General features: G+C 30.6%; 2 protein-coding genes and 1 long non-coding RNA gene across 9 annotated transcripts; 2 read left to right on the top strand and 1 right to left on the bottom strand.

Moving 5' to 3' along the window:
* The first annotated feature begins 5,868 nt into the window (after window positions 1-5,868).
* LOC130672657 (motile sperm domain-containing protein 2-like) lies at window positions 5,869-9,857 on the top strand. 2 transcript variants are annotated; one of them, XM_057477320.1, is made up of 9 exons: window positions 5,869-6,066; window positions 6,281-6,368; window positions 6,685-6,834; window positions 6,937-7,114; window positions 8,099-8,541; window positions 8,605-8,711; window positions 8,771-8,971; window positions 9,432-9,554; window positions 9,629-9,857. In XM_057477320.1, exons 2-9 carry the CDS (start codon window positions 6,305-6,307, stop codon window positions 9,809-9,811), a joined length of 1,449 nt encoding a protein of 482 aa, XP_057333303.1. In that variant the 5' UTR covers window positions 5,869-6,066; window positions 6,281-6,304; the 3' UTR covers window positions 9,812-9,857. The 2 variants fall into 2 exon arrangements, with proteins under 2 accessions (XP_057333303.1, XP_057333304.1); XM_057477321.1 differs by lacking the exon at window positions 5,869-6,066 and adding an exon at window positions 6,110-6,172.
* LOC130672659 (uncharacterized) lies at window positions 9,837-12,181 on the bottom strand. Its single transcript, XR_008990750.1, has 2 exons — window positions 12,045-12,181; window positions 9,837-11,926 (listed from the first exon to the last, which is right to left on the bottom strand). It is a non-coding gene; the product is annotated as an uncharacterized LOC130672659 (long non-coding RNA).
* Window positions 12,182-12,282: 101 nt separating this feature from the next.
* LOC130672656 (transcriptional repressor CTCF) lies at window positions 12,283-17,980 on the top strand. Of its 6 annotated transcripts, none has more exons than XM_057477315.1 (8): window positions 12,283-12,424; window positions 13,268-13,434; window positions 14,124-14,858; window positions 15,353-15,640; window positions 16,060-16,611; window positions 16,733-16,887; window positions 17,485-17,694; window positions 17,800-17,980. In XM_057477315.1, the coding sequence occupies exons 2-8, from the start codon at window positions 13,305-13,307 to the stop codon at window positions 17,872-17,874; spliced, it is 2,145 nt and encodes a 714-aa protein (XP_057333298.1). In that variant the 5' UTR covers window positions 12,283-12,424; window positions 13,268-13,304; the 3' UTR covers window positions 17,875-17,980. The 6 variants fall into 6 exon arrangements, with proteins under 6 accessions (XP_057333298.1, XP_057333301.1, XP_057333302.1 ...); XM_057477318.1 differs by lacking the exon at window positions 12,283-12,424 and adding an exon at window positions 12,487-12,628 and having other exon boundaries at window positions 16,757-16,887; XM_057477319.1 differs by lacking the exon at window positions 12,283-12,424 and adding an exon at window positions 12,487-12,628 and having other exon boundaries at window positions 17,527-17,694.
* The last annotated feature ends 1,546 nt before the right edge of the window (window positions 17,981-19,526 follow it).

Raw genomic sequence — 19,526 nt, 5'->3', positions numbered from 1 at the left:
TTTTTTGCCAAAAATTTAATTTCCTACAAAATTGTTTCTATGGTTTTTTTTTTGTTTAATCTGCATATTTCATGAGTTATTAAAAAAAACCCGCGATTGTATCGAAATATGAACTTTGATCGTCCTTCGGCATGTGTTCTTTTTATTTCAAACAAAAAAACCAAATACCCCACGTATTTTTTTACTAAAAAGAAGCTTTTTCTGGAGCGTCTGAAAAAATTAAATTTTCAACGACCACCTTAATATCTATAGTGTGGGAGACCAGGCATTTATGACAACGAATGAACAATAGCTTCAGTAGACGTGATAATGAGTCGTCTGTGGATTAACATCTTCTATCTTTCTCTTTTTTTTTCCATTACATGTATAGTCGAGTCAGCAAAAGAATGGGCTTTTCTCCCACCATTTTTCTACAATCAAGTCATTACTGCGCATGCGCGTTAGTGGAAAGTCATGGACTTCATCATAGCTTAGTAGTGGGAGAAAAGCCCATTCTTTTGCAGACTCAACTATACTTTAAGTACTTTTAAATTAACAGCATAAGTCTGAGCGCTGCTCAGGATTTCTGACCACACTGATTACAGTTCATTTAAAAGACGGACGTCTTCCGAATAAGTGGTTTTTAAAATACAGAGTGCTCAGTTACTGTAAAGCAACGAACTTTGTGTAATTAAATACGTCTTCCATTACGTTGAAAGTATTTAGTTTATCGCTGTGCCATAAGATCAGAAGAATTCGAGTTATTGATATTTTCACGTCTTTTAAATAAAGTGATTTTGAAATAAGTGCAAAGCTTGTTGAATTACTGAGAAGCTAAAAAAAAAATCTTGACTAAGTGATAATTCTATCGTCCATACTTGGTAAAAAAAATTTCTTGTGCGAAATTTGATTTTTTATTTTGATCCAATAACTATCAAAAAGGTATTGATCAAAATGTCATCAATTACAAGAGGCCACTTAATGTCTGCAATTTTCGAAAGTGATACTAAAAAGTGCAAAAAATTATTGAAATCATCTAAAGTGCTACAACTTCCTATTCTACGTGGTGAATATAATATTCTCAAAATAGCGGTGAGGCGCAAACGTGTAAAGGCGGCTGAGTTATTGGCTAAAAATTGCATTAAAATAAGGCAAAAAAAATTGGATCGTTCTTCGAACACCCTACTCCACGATGCTGTACGATTGGGACAGCTTAAAGTTGTTAGAATACTTGTGAGTAAAGGTGCTGATGTAAATGCAAGCATTAGAAATGGGATGACTCCTCTTCACATTGCAACTAAACATGGATATCTCAAGATTATGGATTATCTTCTACGTAATGGTGCAGATGTGAATACAAGATGTACAGGACCTTATTATGTTGGATTTGCGCCCCTACACTTCGCTTGCCAATCGAACAATCTTAAATACGCGAAATTATTACTAAAGCACAATGCTTCTGTTATCGCAACAAACGATGATGTTCATCCGATTCATATTTCGGTTGGTTATCTTGATCTCAAAATGACTCAATTGTTATTGGATTATGGCGGAAGTATGGCTGTTAACAAACGATTTCATTCAGATCATTTTGAAATCAGAGGCTATATGATTGGCAGTTCTCGACGATTTCGGACGGAAGAAGAAGCTACAATACGATATAACGTAGAAGATTTAACTTTATTACACCACACAGTTACTCGTCATTCTATACCTATGGCAAAATTATTATTGAAGTATGGAGCAGATGTAAATATTTTAAGCAATACTGGTCTATCTCCATTGACAGATGCTGTATTTGACCATAATATTGAAATGGTTAATCTCTTATTGAATAACGGAGCTCTTGTAAACTACGATTCTGTTGTCGGTAAAGTGATAGTAATAAAAGTACTTTTCAAAGACCAAACGGGTAAAGGTATACATTATTGTAAGTCACAGTATAGCTTAGCCGATAAAAAATTAGAAATCATCAAATTACTAATTAATGCAGGAGCTAGCAGCAAGGTAAATACAGATCGTCACTTTAGTCTTCTCTTTCACTGTATTTGGTTCGGGTATAGAGAAATTGTTAACTATCTTCTTTATCACACCGATTTCAATTTCTTTTATATAAAAGACTATCCGGTCAGCTTGGCTCGTTTTGATGAAAGTCGTATAGAGAGAACTCCAGAGATTGCCAATGACACAGAGTATATAACAAAGCGCAAGCTTGAATGTAGAGAACTTACTTACGACTTGATAGCTGAAAAATATTCGAGAGTTTTCATAGGTTCACCTATCAGACGAGACGGGTTGAGTTATGAAGAATTGATAGATCCAATAGATCCAATAGATCTTGGAGTCACAAAAAAAGAACATGAAGATAGAGTTAAACAAATAAAAAAAAAAATTCAAGGAGTTGTGGATGAATTAAAACGTGAGAAAATTGGTGATAGTTATATTACTTTTTATCACATTCTCACTGTGGATGAGGACAAATTAATAAAGTTTGGATTAAATGAAGATTTTAGAGCGTTACGTATAGATGATTACAAAGAAAAATATTTTATATACTTTAATTTACTAAAACTTAGGATTCAATATGCCATTAACAACAGCTTATCACTGGAAAAACATAATAAGTTTGTTTATTCTTTATTCAAAAATGTACTAACATATGACTGTTGCGAAAAAATTGTTACATATTTAGATTATGATAAATTTTCAATTAAACCTGATGTTATGCTTCAATAAAAAAAAAACAATAAGAAAAGAATGTTTTCTTTATTTCCGTTTCCTATCCTTTCATTTTTATAGATATAAAAATACATAACTATAAATACATAATATTAAATATACAACCCAAAATCTCAACTTATTTAATTTTAATAACTTAATAAAATTGCTTGAACCAAGAGAAAAATTTCTTGAGAAAAAACATATGTATGGAGGAGAGAAAAATCACTAGTACCAGGCAGCAGTAGCGGAAGTAGTTCGATGCTCGCCACGAGATCGCGCCCAACCGCTGTGTAGTGTCCCTGGCAAGATACATATCTCAGAACTGTTAAATTCCAAGTTAAAAACAATTTCTGTATCAGTACAACTCTGTTATTTGACAAAGTGATTATTATGTTTTTGGATTGTATTACAGTTCATCCTATATTACATCAAGACACTAATATTTATTACTAATGATTCAATAAATAATTTATCTTTGTAATTAAACTTAAACTTGAAAAATAAAAAGTTAATTCTAATCAAAACTCTATAGAGTCTCTATTTAATAACTAAAACCATGTGAATGGTATATTTGTATTTAACTCAAACATAAAATGCACTATCAAACAGTACCAAATTTTCAACTTGTTTTTGTGAATCTACTTCTTTCTTTAACTTTTGAATTCCGAGTTCACTTTGAATTATTTATTTATTACAATCACGCCAATCGGCAATATACATTAAAAGAAATACTAGTATGTAGAAAAATGAATAGTCTAAGGGTACTACAAACAAATATGAGGGTGGGTAAAAAGTGCTATGGTAACGGTTCCTGGTTGCGGTGAGCAGCAAATTAAAGACCTAGGTTATACGAGCAGATGTTTCTTGGTGTTGTCTATAAAGGCAGAGTATGTGCCTCCGTAGAATTCAATCTCACCCTGGAATGTATTGATAGATTTGGCCAATCTATTCAGAGGGCCATTGATCACATAGTTTTTCCTGGAGTTAGAAGTTTATTATCATAGCTTGTTTCGCATCATTAGCCAGAGCTATAGCTCCCGTTCGGCTTCGTTTTATGCTGGGAGTAATCGGTATGAATGACTTGATTTCTGGAGGTGGTTTTTGATTTATCTGAAAAACAGTTAAAAATTTTTTTTAAGGATTTTGTAAAAACTCAGTTGTTATTATTATATAGATGATCATAAATGAAATTTAAACTTACTTGTTTTGTATTGTTTTTCATTTTCGATTTTCAGGATTGACCGATCGAACAAACGTTGGAAGCAGAATGCTTATTCGCAAATATGCTTGAAAATTTTGAAATGTTTTAAGTGGGAAATAAACTAATAAGGGGGGATAATCGATTTTTCCGAGAATTGAACTATCAATTTCTTATTAGAAATATTTAGAAATTAAAAGGCTTGGGCTTAATTTGACCAATTATTAAGTTTAAATAGCTATTTGAGATGGCGGATAAGGAATTGAAACCTAGATACATCTATCGATAAATTATCGATTTTTGTCCCATAGATTGGAAAAAAAATTATTTACAGTTGATATCAATTAGGAGTTCAACAAAATTTATTAAATAATTTTTAGTAAATCTTTATCTCAATTTTATAATACGAACTTTCAAATTTATTATTAGACTAAAATATATTCAACAAGTTTATTAATAAATTAATAAAATTAATAAAAAAAAAAAAATTAATAAAAATAATATATGGCAGCAAAATTTCAACGACATTGCCCATTTTTCAATTAACGCTTTAATTTTTTTTTTTTTTTTTTTTTTTTTTTATTGATAAAATTTAGATACGCTTATGACAGTTGAAAGTCGTCAAAAATTAAAAAAAATTCAACTTTCATATGTTAAAATTATTTATTTTTATTATTATTTATAAGAATATTGCAAGTAAAAAAATATTTCATTCCTTTTTTTAATATTTAACTTAATTATACGAGTGTCTTTAAATAAAATTAAAACTTTTTGTATTAACTTTAATAAGATATTAAAATAAATAATTAATCAAAATTTTTAAAAGCTGAGGTTTTTTAATTTCTAATACCAATGTTTTGGGTGGTGTATAAAATTATTTATTACTTAAGTATAATTTATTTATGGTGTTTCATCTTTAAACATTATCATTCAATATTATTTATTGCCTAAAAAATATTCTAAAAGTTGATTATTACTCATCATGAAACCAAAAAGTTAACGTGAAAAAATTATTTCAAATACTTTTGCAACTGTTTGCACTTTCTTGTATTTATCCGCCGTGCATATCTATTTCCCTTGTTATCGCTGGGAAATTACTTTACCAACAGTTGAATTTTCTATTAAGAGGGTTGATGGTGCGTCTGATGTTCGGAGTAGTTTTGGTATATTTTTATGTTGTGACTTATTTTTTAAATGACCAATAACAATCAGCACACAAATATATATTCTAATCATAACTTTAAATTGATTTGTTTCATTTCAATTCTACTTTTATTATGCTTCGAATCTTTTTTATCAATAATTTAAACATGTTTAATATGTCAATATTCATATATTCTACTATTGACAAATAATTATTAATTCTTACTATGCTGCACACACACATGCACACACGCAATTGAACTCTGAATACATATCAGAAAAGATTCAATGCCACCTATGACTCAGATCATCGGTTGTTTACTAATATTTTTTTTTAACTGGTTAATTATTATCTGATTACTGTTATTTTGTTTTTTATTTTTTTATAAATAATATAAATAAAGGAAAAAATTTAATTAGTCAATGTTATTATTGATGTGCGAAAGATGTATTGATGAATAAACGTAAATCATGAATGAATGGAGTACCAGACTGAGCCTAAAGTAGATATCAAATCCTGTAGTAAGACAACGAATGACCGAAAAATTTTAAGGATGAAACTATAATAAACTTTTGAAAAAAAAAAGTTGTTATGAAAAAATGTTAAATCCAAGATTCGAAAAAAAATACTATTACTGCAGTATCAATACATCTTTCGCACATCAATAATAACATTGACTAATTAAATTTTTTCCTTTATTTATATTATTTATAAAAAAATAAAAAACAAAATAACAGTAATCAGATAATAATTAACCAGTTAAAAAAAAATATTAGTAAACAACCGATGATCTGAGTCATAGGTGGCATTGAATCTTTTCTGATATGTATTCAGAGTTCAATTGCGTGTGTGCATGTGTGTGTGCAGCATAGTAAGAATTAATAATTATTTGTCAATAGTAGAATATATGAATATTGACAAGTGATATTGCATACTAAACTGGTTACTGTTAATTTGATACCACCACCCAACATACGTTGACAAGACAGAGAAGAGAGGCGCTGGTAACTTTCGATATCATCTGGTATGTCGGATATCTTTGTAATTGTGATACATATGTCAGTCTGTCAGCAGAGACGTAGCTCGTTGTTTTCATAAATTTAATCAGATAAATTTACTAAACATCTATTGTATTATTTTTTTTTATTTCATTTGTTTATTAAATATTTTCACTCTATTTTTAAATTTAAATTGTAAGTAAACCATTAATTCAATTATCTCTTGTTTTTTTCGGTCAGTGTCATCATTATTTTGTAATAAACATGGAATTACAACAACAAATTTCCGAAATGAGAGAGAAATTTTTCAAGAAAATAGACGACGAAGGTAAATTATTTTATTCAAATTTTTTCTATAATTTAAAATTTAAAAAGTAATAAATTTAAATTTAAATTGATAATAAGAAAAAAATGATTGTCGATTTAATTTAAAGTTAATAATTTTTTGCCCTTTGGACAACTGAGAACAAAGGTCGATGTATACAAGTTCATTAATCAATCACCAGACTTTATTGGAGTTATTTTTAAAGCGATCGTTAAATTGTTTTTTTTATTTTTTTCATTATTTCAATGTCCAATATTATAATTTTAATTACGTCATTGCTAATTACTTATTATATTTATTTATTTAAATGTTTACGAAGGTAATAATTTCCATCCTGATGATATTGCTCGAGTTAAAACGAGAGATGAATGGTTGAAAAGATTCCTGGAGCACAGCGAATTTAAAGTTGATGATGCTGTTAATATGATGTGGACTAGCTGCGAATGGAGACAAAAAGTTGGAGCTAATGGTGAGATTTTTTTTCATAAGTCATTTTAATCTTAATCTTGATCTTTACATTTTTTTTATTTATTAACTGTAATGATAATAATAATAATAAATATATTTATAGATATAAATGAGGATAACGTAAGACGGGAATATTTAGAAGATGGAATTTTTTTTGGTTATGGAAAAGACAAAGACAACAAAACTTTGTTTGTTATCCGTTCAAAGTTACATGTTAGAGGTGCTAGAGACTTTGAAGAATTGCAGCGATGTATCATTTATTGGCTTGAAAGACTTGAAAGGTAAATAATTTTATCTTGTTCATGATTAATAAATTAAATTGAAGGTTCCGGATATGTTGGCTCCAGGTGATTATTTAATAACGTTTCGCAAATTTGTTTTTGCTTTATCAGGCGATCATAATGTTAAGTATTGACACCGTTGATCTTGACTGATTGCCTTGTCATTTGTTTTTAAATAAGTATACAATTAACGTTTTTTTAATTAAAGCAGATAAAATATGCAGTTTAATTACACTGTAAAAAATTAGCAAAGTGAATGCAGAGCAGATGACTGTCTGTTTATTTAATTCCCTTGGAGTGGAATTGACTTTGAAGAGAAGTTTAATTTAGTATTGAAATTCCGATTCAGAGTAAAATTCACTCCTAAGAGGAGTTTATTTTAATATTAAAACTCCGAATCGGAGTGAATGCAGGTTGAAATAAAATCCAGATCACTAAGAAATCACTCAGCTGAAAAAAAAACTTCTTATTTACTCCGTATGCAGAGTGATTTTTTTTTAAACTCCGGGACTCAGAATGACGGAGTAAATTCGGAATGAAATAATAGTATATTACACACCAAAGGAGGAAGTTCATGTCAACCCGCGTGCATTTATACGATTTTTCACCAACTCTGCACTTGAAAATTTGAATTCTCATCTCTGTGGGAAGAATGGCGCATTTGTTAATTTTCATCATTCGTTTTCCCTTAATCCTTTAGTACTCCCGTTTTTTTTAGTGTTTCGTTTGCACAGCGACATCCTATAATTTGAATAGTGTCCTGTGGGCAAAATGCTCATAACGGGAGTGCTGACGGGCTGAAAAAGAAAAGAAAGACTTTTTTTCCCTCTAAACAGAGCAGGAATTTAAACTTTCGGCACATGTATGGTAAAAAAATAATAATTTGTTATTAACTAACCAACAACTTGGAACCTTCAAGAATTTATGTTTATTAATTAATTTATTGTGATTAATTAATAATTTTAATAATTAATTTTTATTTAGAGAAGGCAATGGCGAACAAATAACATTATTCTTTGACATGAGTGATACCGGCCTATCTAACACAGACTTAGAATTTATAAAATACATAATTAATCTTCTCAAACATTACTATCCGAATTTCCTAAACAATATTATTTTACTTGATTTGCCGTGGGTACTAAACGCAGCCCTAAAAATAATAAAATCGTGGCTGCCACCTCAAGCGATACCAAAAATAAAACAAGTCAATAAAACCGGACTAAAAGATCTAGTTGATGCCAATGTCGCTTTAAAAAGCTGGGGAGGAAACAGTGAATATGTCTTTAAATTTGTACCAGAAGTTCGTAATAATTCACCGGTAGTGAATGGAAAATTGGACAATAAAAAAGTTCATTTTGCTGAGGGTTCTCCTTTGAACGAAATGCCATCAACTGGATTTGGTGATCAGTCCATGGAAGAGTCAAGTAATTTTACTATTTGATTATTAGTTTAATAAATTATTAATTATTATTTAATTATTTTTCCAGTGCTCGCTATTACTCCAGAAGTTATTTCATTTAATAAAGAAGGTCCAGAAATAATTGGGACCATTGTTTTGAAAAATATAACACCTGAGAAGTTTCTTTCATACAAGGTAACTTTTAATAATCATTTTTTTATTTAAATATTTTTATTCACTCATAAATATTACAGATAAAAACAACAGCACCTGAGAAATTCAGAGTACGTCGAAGTACTGGTGTGTTATTACCAGGACAGCAAGCTACAGTAACAGTTTCCTTACAACCAGGGTTTAACTTACGCGCTTTATTACATCAAGACAAATTTTTGGTGATGTGTCTTCCTATCAAGGACTCAAAGATGACTGCCGAAGAATTAACAGACTTCTGGAAGGTAAATTGAATTTGTTTTTATCATTAATTTAATCATTAACAGGGTACGGAAGTTTGTAATCAACAATAAGAATAAATTTAAAAAATTCGCGCAAATTTCTCTATATCAGTACGACGATCGCGAGCAAATTCACATGAATTAAATTAAAAGATATATTCAAATGTCGAGTGTCATTAAAGCCATCGAAATTAAAGTTGTGAAAAAAATATATCAATGGGACAATCAGCAAGATAATCAGCAAGATCACCAGCAAGACAATCAGCAGGACAATTGTCTTGCTCGTTGTCTTACTGGCGGTCTTGCTAATTGTCTTGCTGGTGGTCTTGCTAATTGTCTTATTGACATATTTGTTTCACAATCTCAATGTCAACATTCTTGTATGGCATTTAGTTTTAAGCACAAACTTCTGTACCCTAATCATTAATAATAAATAATTAACTTTAAAAAAATTAATATTCAGATTAATGGAAAATCAGCTGAGCAGCACAAAGTATTTTGCCGCGACGTGATGAATGAATCGACGTCTATTTTATCTTCAAGTCTGAGTAATAATGAGAGAACCTCGGATTCATTACATGCAAAAGTAATTATTTCAAATAAATAAATTTGAATACTAATTACTAATTATTCATATTAATTTTTTTTAAATTTATTTAGATTGCACACCTCGAAGAATGTCATGGTAAATTACATAAAGAATTACGTAACGTCAAACATGTGATGATCATATCGATAATATGGACCGTAGTCGCTGCAATAGCGATTGTTTATATTTTACGCTCAGATATTGAACAAGTTCTAGGTAATGATCAAAGTTGCCACAGTCATCCGCACATTTAATACGAGGCCTGTGACTGTTAGTTAAAAAAAAAAAAAAAAACAAGAACTAATTCTACTGATGAAAAAAATAAATTTATATCTGAAATCGGTCGTAAAATATTTCGCGCCACGAAAATTTCGTAATCAAGTTTTAAATATTTAAATGCCTTGTAAATATATACTAATTTTTTTTTATCAAAGCATTTATATCCATTCCTTTTGTACTGATTATTTTTTGTTGTTGTTAACTTCCTCTTCATTATTTAATTTATACAACATCCATAAATATACTATTAAAAAATTTTAAATAATTATAGTTATAAATAAACGCGATGTGAAGAGGAAATATTTTTATAAGCTTTTTCTATCAATATTTATATAAATAATTAATAATAAATTCCGTGTGATAACGCGCAAATAAAATTTACACAATTATAATATTAATGAATGTAATTAAATAGCTCACAAATTTATTGAACTGTTAAAAAAATAATTAACTAATTATACGTAACTATATTTTATAATCTATTGAAAAATAATTTATATCGCTCGATTGCACCGAGTGATGCTGATAATAAAAATCTTTGTAATTTGTATAAAAAAAAAAGTCTGTTAGAAAATTACATAAAATCAATGAGTTATGAAACAACTATTCTATAATTTGTTTACCCAAACCCAATTGTTATTTATTTATAATCCTGAAGTTAACAGACAGTTAAAGATTTTTAGATTTTTTTTCAATAACTCAATTACATAAAAAAAAATGTACATTAGGGTGCTTCATTAAAATGGGCTTTTGTAGAGCATTAAATTTGGTACAAAAAGGTCCTTTAAGTAGAGTCCGTAACTCGAGTCATTAACTATAATTTATAGTACAAATATAATGACTATAATTATAGTCATTGACTGTAATCAAATATAATGACTATAATTATAGTACAAATTATAGAAGTAAGACATATTTATTATATCAAAATTTCATATAAATACTGATGCTATATAAGTTGTGCATGAATTTTAGACCTAACATAAATAATGATCCCGAAGTTAGCAGACTTTTAAAAATTTCTGAATTTCCGGCTTTCAACAAATCAATTGCAAAAAAATAAAAGAAAAATATGCACATGTAGAAAATTCAAAAAACTACAGGTGCAATTTTTTCAAATATTTTTTTTTTTATGTTTTATCATCTAAAAAAAAATTAAAAAATTATTAGACGTCTGCTAACTTTAGTATCATACATAAATAATCAAATTACTTAAATAGTTTAAAAAAAGTTTCTTATATATTTAAGACTTACAAAACCATTTCTAGCTGTAGATTTACTGGTTTAAAAAATGTTACTGCCATCAGATTTCAGTGAGCCCGATGATATAAAATTTTTTGGTTCGACTTTTTCTCGTAATAAAATTAATTAAAAAAGCCTACAAAGTTTTTTACTTAAGGGGATACGCTACCGGACCTCTTTCTCACACTCAGAAAAATAAACGAGACTATCTTTGTTGCACTCGTTGAGTAAATGAGGATTTTAAAACAATTTTTCTCGGAGATAAATTAGAATTTTTGACAATACGATATTTCTAGCCCTCTGTTAAGGTTTTAAAAAACGCTAAAGACTCTCTATTTCAGATTTCTAGTGTTTGTCCGTAAATTGAATTGAATTGAAAATCGGTTACCGTAACCCCTTAATTCATAAAATCAAAATTCAAAATTCCCGCCTTTTTTTTAAAATCTAATTTTCAATTCCTCCTGCCCGTAGGTAAAAAAAATGAATCGTTATTTTATCCCCTGAAACAAAACTTAAATTTCCTTTTACTTCGAGTACTTCCGTTCTTACCCGAGCAACCCGAGTGATACCGAAGCCAGCCGACAGGTGGGAGTAACGACAGCCAATCACTCAGCAGCGCCCCCCACTTATCAAATAGAAAGCCAGCCGGCAGAGTTTCCCGCCCTTTTAATCTAGTAGCGTCCTTCCTCGTCGTTTGCTGGCGTTAGTAGTCGCGGTGAGTTTGCTGCGTCCTCTGCATTTAGCGCGCGCGTTATTATCAAATAAATAATATTCGAGTGTTAAAAATTCACAATCAATAATAGTCACCAATAAACTCCACCATTGCCCGCAAATAACTTCCAGCCCACCTGAAAATATATCCAGCAAAAATATATAAAGAGGTAAATATGTCGTCATGGCGTGCAATTACGTCGGGTTCACGTTTATCGTCAAATAAGAAACATCGCTCAGTGTGAACATATTTACCCCCACTTGGTTCCATTGCAGGCTCGGAGTCGGAGATCGAGCAGAGCCAGACACGTATCTCCATCTTTGTTGATCTCGCTCGTGAACCATCGGCAGGATTCGCCGCCGTCGGTATATCGCTTCATTTTCGATTCGTATTGATGACGCTAGTGGGTAGTGTGGAGATACAGTGCGTGTAAGTTCCTGAGAACGAGCCCCAAGATAGTATTGGTGGGGTCTCACGCGATTGGCCCGTCACCTGGCTGGTGTTTGTCGAGCCTGCGCATAAACTAGTGCGCATCATTTTAAACGGGAGCTTCGATCTGCCATATTGGGTTCTTTCTCAAACTATTGCTTTACGTCCTCGTCTCTTACACAACGCCCTCACACGTATGATCGAGGTAAGCGGATAGTAGTAAATTATTTTCTACTAAAGATTTGAGGTCCTCAAGGCTTTTGTGGCGCCGCACGTTTTTTCTTTTTACACCACACTATCAAATGAATACTCTGCAAGCGATATAATATTTATTTTATAAATAATAATCAGTACTTGCTGGACTCGGTTACGTGGTTTTATTGAAACAGTGAATATTAATAACAATCTGGTAAGTGGTTTAATTTTATATTATCGCGTAAATGTTAAGGAGCGCGGCTCGTTTGGTCTTATTGCGTCCGACGTCCATATTGATGTCAGCGCCGACAGTGATAATTTCGTGAAATTTTTGTCCGTTAATGCCCCCTGTATCTTGGAATCGAAATCATCCTGTTGACGTTGGTGTTTCACAAAAGCTCCACCAACATCTGAATCAGCGCGGTCCCTAATTAATCAGGAACATAAATAATTATGGGCTAAGAAAGGACTGATTTATTGTCGGCATAACGGCTTGGGTTGATGATCCTCATGCATCACCACCGTAAGCCGCACCAAGGCATCGAGACCTTGTTCAGAGCCACTCACACGCACTCGCTTGCTTGCTCACGGATATGGCGTCCTTGCTTATTGCTAACTATTTCTACGCTGCTCAATATTGCTTACTTAATATTTGTTAGATAACAAATAATTACATGATCTGTACTTTTTTTATTGTTGTAAGCTCTATTGATTTATGCCCATTACATTGCAGTTCATTTTTTTACTTCTATTATTATTATTATTATCATTATTGTTGTGATAGTAGTAGTAGTAGTAGTCGTGCTCATACTCATAATAATTTATTAATATATGTGTCGATGATTACTTTCAGATATCGTGATTCGTAAACGCTGATTGATGGTTTCACAATGACGACCAACGTGACCACGATAAAACTTGAAGATGGCCAGGAGTCGGTCACTGAAATACAGACTTACTTGGAAACTTTTAATAAGGAAATTGAAGGTGGACAAGGAGAACAGTTGCAACATGTTCAACGTTTGTTTTATTAATTTTTTTTTTATTTTTCGGCAGTTTTTCAAACCGGACTTATTTTTAAACGGAGTTCAAATTATTATTGCTGGTAAAGTAAAAAATCTAGTACCCAATCAGAAAACTAGTACCCGCTAAGGGAACTAGGTCTTTTACCTTCAAGTAAAAGACCTAGTACCCAATCAAGGAACTAGTACCTCATCAAGAAACTAGTACTTGATCAGGAAACTGGTACCCAATCAGGGAACTAGTACCTCATCAAGAAACTAGTACTTGATCAAGATACTGGTACCCAATCAGGGAACTAGTACTTGATCAGAAAACTAGTACTCGATAAGGAAACTGGGTGTTTTATCTTTAAGTACTCAATCAAAGAACTAGTACCTGATCATGCAACTAGTACTTGATCAGGGAACTAGTTTTTTTACGTTCAAATAAAAGATCTAGTACCCAATCAGGGAACTAGTACTCGATTACTCCATATATTTGTATAGATATATTTAATAAGTATTGACATACAAATACATAAATAATCGGGTACTAGTTCCCTGATCGAGTACTGGGTCTCTTACTTAATATCTATATATTATTAATATATAAATACCAGCAATATAAATTTAAACCTTGACCGGTTAGAAAAACTGACCCGTGAAATAATTTATTGTTACAATTTTTTTTTTTTTTTGCTACAACAGTTCAACAAGTTGAAGGTCTGTCGGCTGGAGATGACGGCGGCACTTATTTCGTTGACCAAACCGGACAATACTATTACCAGGCGAGTAGCGACGAGGCTCCAGTGATGACCCAGGTACAGATTCAGGAAGTTGAGGAAGTTGATCAGAACGATGGCGAAGCTCAAGAGGAACAGTACCACGAGGTCGAAGAGCTTGAGAACATTGAGTCCGAGGACAACGAGGCCCAAGTGAACAGCGGCGGCGAAAATGTCGTGTTGAATTCAAATGACGCATATCAAACGGTGACAATAGTACCGTCGGATACGAATCCTGGGGAAGTTAGCTATGTATTAATTGTACAGCAACCGGAGAATGAGGACAAAGAACGTGGAGAGGGCGCCGAAGGCGAGGAAGGAGAGCAGGATCTCACGGTATTCGATTTTGAGGATAATGAAGAGAATGATGCGGGTACCGAGTATGAGGCTGACGATGATAAAACTAAAATAATGAAATATTTACCGAAAAAATCACAGACTGTAACGCAAGCGCATATGTGTAATTATTGTAATTACACGAGTCCGAAACGTTATTTATTGTCGCGGCATATGAAGTCGCATTCAGAAGAACGTCCTCATAAATGTAGTGTCTGTGAGAGGGGATTTAAAACACTTGCGTCATTACAGAATCACGTCAATACTCACACTGGTACTAAACCACATCATTGTAAATTTTGCGAGAGTGCATTTACCACATCGGGTATGTATTACACACTCTGCTTACTATGCTTACTTTATTACTTACATATATTTATACATATATGTGTATATTAAACCGTGTCAGGAATTTTTTTTTTTTTATTAAATATACATCAGAAGATACTTTAATAAACAATGAAAATTCTCTTCAAATTTTAGTTCCTCAAAAATTGAGCTTGGGGGGGATACAGAAAATTTTTTTTGTATTTTAGGTTTCATGATCTTGTAGGAAATGAAATTCCCTACAAAAAAGTTGATAGAAAAAAAGTCTACGGGATCTTCTCCCATGCGCGAGCTCAATTTTGGAGATTGAGCTGAAATTTTAGGATTTTTGTTGTTTGTTGAAGTAAATTTTGAAAAATATTTAATCTAAGAAACAAAAAATTTTTTCTGACAGAGTCTACTGAATTATAATTATTGTGGCTTGGTTTATTTTACTGTTATTATCAGTATTATTATTGCTAAGCAAATATATTTATCATGTTATTGTTTTAGGTGAGCTCGTAAGGCACGTACGGTATCGTCATACTCATGAGAAACCGCATAAATGTCACGAGTGTGATTATGCATCTGTTGAATTGTCGAAATTAAAACGACATATAAGATGTCACACTGGCGAACGTCCTTATCAGTGTCCACATTGCACATACGCAAGTCCCGATACATTCAAACTTAAACGTCATTTGCGTATTCATACTGGTGAAAAACCATATGAATGTGATATATGCCAAGCAAGATTTACTCAATCCAACAGTTTGAAAGCTCATAAACTTGTTCACAATGGTAATTTTTTTTTCTAATTACTATTAATTAGTATACAGTACAATTTTTTTCTAAGACTAAGAAAAAAAATTTAAGAATTTAAATTCTCCCGCTATTGAGATTGTCAGTATTTTGAATTTGAACTTTGTCATGTCTCAGTTTCTTTTTATGAAAAAAAAAAATTTTTTTATTTTATTTTAAAAAACCCGCGTAATTAAAAATAAAAATAATGAACGTTAAGTAATTAAATTAAATTTTCCACTTAATTTTAAAATTAATTAAAAGGTCGGTCACTAATGCGGTCTAGTTGTGAATTTAAAAATCAATTGATAGTGAAGGTGTCGGAAAATTTTTACAAAATTAAAGGAAAAGTTTTGTACTAAAGTTCGACTGTACTATTAATGTATAATTTAATTAATTGATAATTAATTTTTTTTTAGTTGGAGATAAACCAGTTTTTCAATGTGAACTCTGTCCAACGACTTGCGGGCGTAAAACAGACCTAAGAATTCACGTACAAAAGCTCCACACATCCGACAAACCGCTTAAGTGTAAAAGATGTGGAAAAACATTCCCCGACAGATATAGTTACAAACTTCACAGCAAAACCCACGAAGGAGAAAAATGTTACAAGTGTGACCTCTGTCCGTATGCATCAATATCAGCTCGGCATCTTGAAAGTCATATGCTGATCCATACCGACCAGAAACCGTATCAATGTGATCACTGCTATCAGTCATTCAGACAAAAGCAGCTGCTGAAACGACACTGCAATCTTTATCACAACCCATCGTACGTCCCACCACCGCCGCAGGAGAAAACTCACCAGTGTCCAGAGTGCGAGCGAGCATTCAGGCATAAGGGAAATCTTATTCGCCATATGGCTGTTCATGATCCAGAGTCATCGTTGCAAGAGAAACAGCAGGCATTGAAAATGGGCAGGCAGAAGAAGATACAGATCATCGATGGTCAAAGAGTTGAAGTAATGACTGGTAATTATCGTTGATTATTTATTATTATTAAAGGTAGTATATGATAACAAAGCTCTGGATGTTTATGATATGATTCATTTCATTGACTAATTTCCGTGCGTTGTTACTTGTGTGACAACAGGTGATTTAGCTTCTAAATTTAAAGGTTACGACGATGACGAAGAAGAAGAAGAGGAAGAAGAAGAAGAAGAAATGATGGCTGTTGAAGGCAGTGATGGACAACAGTATGTCGTTCTTGAAGTTATTCAATTGCCAGAAAATCACGGAACTGACCAGGTATATATATAAATATCTATAGATTTTTTTTAGTTATTAATTGTTCATATAAATATACAAATTTGGTTGATGACCGTATATTTAAATTTTAATTTTACTAATAATCAACAAATTTGAGAACGAAAAGGTCACAATGATAAAGTGAAGAAACGTCGTTTAAAAAATTGATGTTTGATTAATTAATCAATCAATATGTCCATAATACCCGTGATAATTTTAGATATACAGTACAACCTGGTTATAAGTTACTGTTAGGGGCTGTAGGAGAAAAATTTCTCGGAAATGCTTTCCCCTACTCTTATCATTTACTCGGTGATCGCTCAGTTTTCTGTGTATGTATGTGTCGTGTTCGTGTTTGTGTCCGCAGTCCTTTTATAAGTTAGTTGACATTTGTCATTTATCTACGCACATATTTTATTAACTTATAAAAGGACTGCAGAAGCAATCTCTTCACGACAACCGAAAAACTGCGTTAGTGGAACTGGAGTGGGATAGTATTTCGAGAGTGAAAACAAATAGAGGGAAAGTAACTTATAACCGAGTAACTTATAACGAGGTTCTGCTGTAAATATAAATTTTTTAAAATTATTTTATTAGATGGCTGTAGTAGCTAATGAAGATGGTGATTTAATGATGCAGGACCCATTAAGTCAAGAAGCTACAATAGTATCAGCTTCCGGTGAACAAGAACACGAAGAAATAGAAGAAATAGATGATTCGATATCACCACAAAAAAATTCAAATTCAAAACAACAAAATGATTCAAAATTACGCAAAGAAATGGAAAATTGCTTTGGCTTTGATGAGGTTTGTTTTATTTCTTGCAATCTAGGTCATGATATAAAAATTTGCTGATAAAAATATGTAGCCGTTTTTATAAAATATATTAATATGTGAAAAATTAATTTACAGGAGGAAGAAGGTGAAGAAGAAGAAGAAGAAGTTGATGGGGACAGTGAAATGCGACTGCTTGAAACTATTTCGTAATAATTATCTGCCATACAATGGCGTAATGTACCTATTTAGTAGTTAAATGTATTTTTTTTTTTTTATATATATTTTCTTTCCTTACTTTTTTTATCCTCACATTGAACTCTCACAGCCAAGTGGGGGATTAAAGTGATTGGAAAATACGACACAAATTATGTATGTGTAATATGTATACACACGTACATGCAACATAAATATATATACATATATATTTACTCATGCGCACGCACGGTAAATAGACATTGTAAGAGACTGTGGATATAATACAGTGTATATTAGGTACATTAAATTATTTATAATTCGCCTTAATTAATTACTTTATAATTTTAAATTAAGAACAAGGCAAATAAAATGCAAATAGTTTCAAAAAAATTGTACAATTTGAAAAAAACAACAGTTCTTTTTTGTTTAAATTAAATTTTAATTATTCTAATTAACACGATAATTATAAACTACAATTAAATTGTGTACACAAATTCATCGAAGTAATTGAGTAAAATATATATTTTTTTTTAACATGACAGTCAGGATTCAAAGAAAAATAATAAATAATAAATATCATAATTGGCAATGCGAGGCTGCCATGTATATAAATGTTCCTTAAATATTGTCGTATTGACATTAATTATGTAAGTGATTAATTTAATTTAATTTGATTATAAGTATAAAAAAATTACGAGGAATAAATTTACTGATATTTTTCTTTTTTAATTAAAATCCCTCGATGTATGTAACAAAGATAGTTTTTAATTTATATGTATATATATGTTTATACATATATATAAATATATAATATGGTATAATTAAAAATATGTAATGTACGTGAACAGGGTTCGCGAAGAGTGAATTCTTTTTACAATCAGTAATTTTACATTAGCACTTAATTAATTGTTTATCACAATTACATGTAATGGTAATTTATAATTAATGTAACTGACAGTTTAATTATTATACTCGCACTACATTTAAAAAAGTTTTTTTTTCTTGTAAAACTTGACATCACTGAAATTTTTATTTAAATTTATTTTATTAGATCGTAATTAAGAATTTAAAATAAAGTTCTTAAGTATAGTTGAATGTTACTGAAGTAATTAAATAAATATTTTCACTCTTCTCTTGTGTAATTGTATGTTTAAAAACAAAAAAAAATATATATATATTAATACAATTAAACAGTGTATCTTAAAGTATGTAAGCAAAGAGTTTAGATTTTAAATTGTGTTTTATTATTATAAAAAAATTTTAATTAACTTCTTAGCTGTTAGTTTTATTTAATTAATAAATATTGTATTTATAAAATAAATTAAGGTGACGAATTAAAATAAATAAATAAATTGAACAAGAAATTAAATGAAAATTTTAAAACAAATGTATGGGATAATTATTTGAATTTTTTAAAATGGGAGTGAGTGATAACATAATTTTAATTTTTCAATCATCATTTTTTTACATAATGTACAATTGTAATTTAGCGATAATTATTGTCTAAATAACGCTATCAATACTAAATATATATATTATAAATATAAATATTAATTAAATTTGAATTAGAATAATAAATTAGCGGTACTTTTTATTAAGTCCAAAGATAAATTGTAGAAAAATTTTAAATAAAATTAAGATATTTAAAATTTATATAAATTATAAGT

This window comes from Microplitis mediator, chromosome 8, assembly GCF_029852145.1.
Source record: "Microplitis mediator isolate UGA2020A chromosome 8, iyMicMedi2.1, whole genome shotgun sequence".
NCBI lineage: Eukaryota > Metazoa > Arthropoda > Insecta > Hymenoptera > Braconidae > Microplitis > Microplitis mediator.
This window is presented reverse-complemented; position numbering and strand designations above follow the sequence as displayed.

What these genes read in the sequence shown, in the direction of transcription:
- LOC130672656 (XM_057477315.1), top strand. Translation starts at nt 13,305, where the DNA reads ATGACGACCAACGTGACCACGATAAAACTTGAAGATGGCCAGGAGTCG. An exon ending in AAGAGTTGAAGTAATGACTG is followed by an intron (nt 16,612 to 16,732) that starts GTAATTATCGTT and finishes GTGTGACAACAG; the next exon opens with GTGATTTAGCTTCTAAATTT. An exon ending in ATTGCTTTGGCTTTGATGAG is followed by an intron (nt 17,695 to 17,799) that starts GTTTGTTTTATT and finishes ATTAATTTACAG; the next exon opens with GAGGAAGAAGGTGAAGAAGA.
- LOC130672657 (XM_057477320.1), top strand. Translation starts at nt 6,305, where the DNA reads ATGGAATTACAACAACAAATTTCCGAAATGAGAGAGAAATTTTTCAAG. An exon ending in CAAGAAAATAGACGACGAAG is followed by an intron (nt 6,369 to 6,684) that starts GTAAATTATTTT and finishes ATGTTTACGAAG; the next exon opens with GTAATAATTTCCATCCTGAT. An exon ending in AGAAGTTTCTTTCATACAAG is followed by an intron (nt 8,712 to 8,770) that starts GTAACTTTTAAT and finishes TAAATATTACAG; the next exon opens with ATAAAAACAACAGCACCTGA.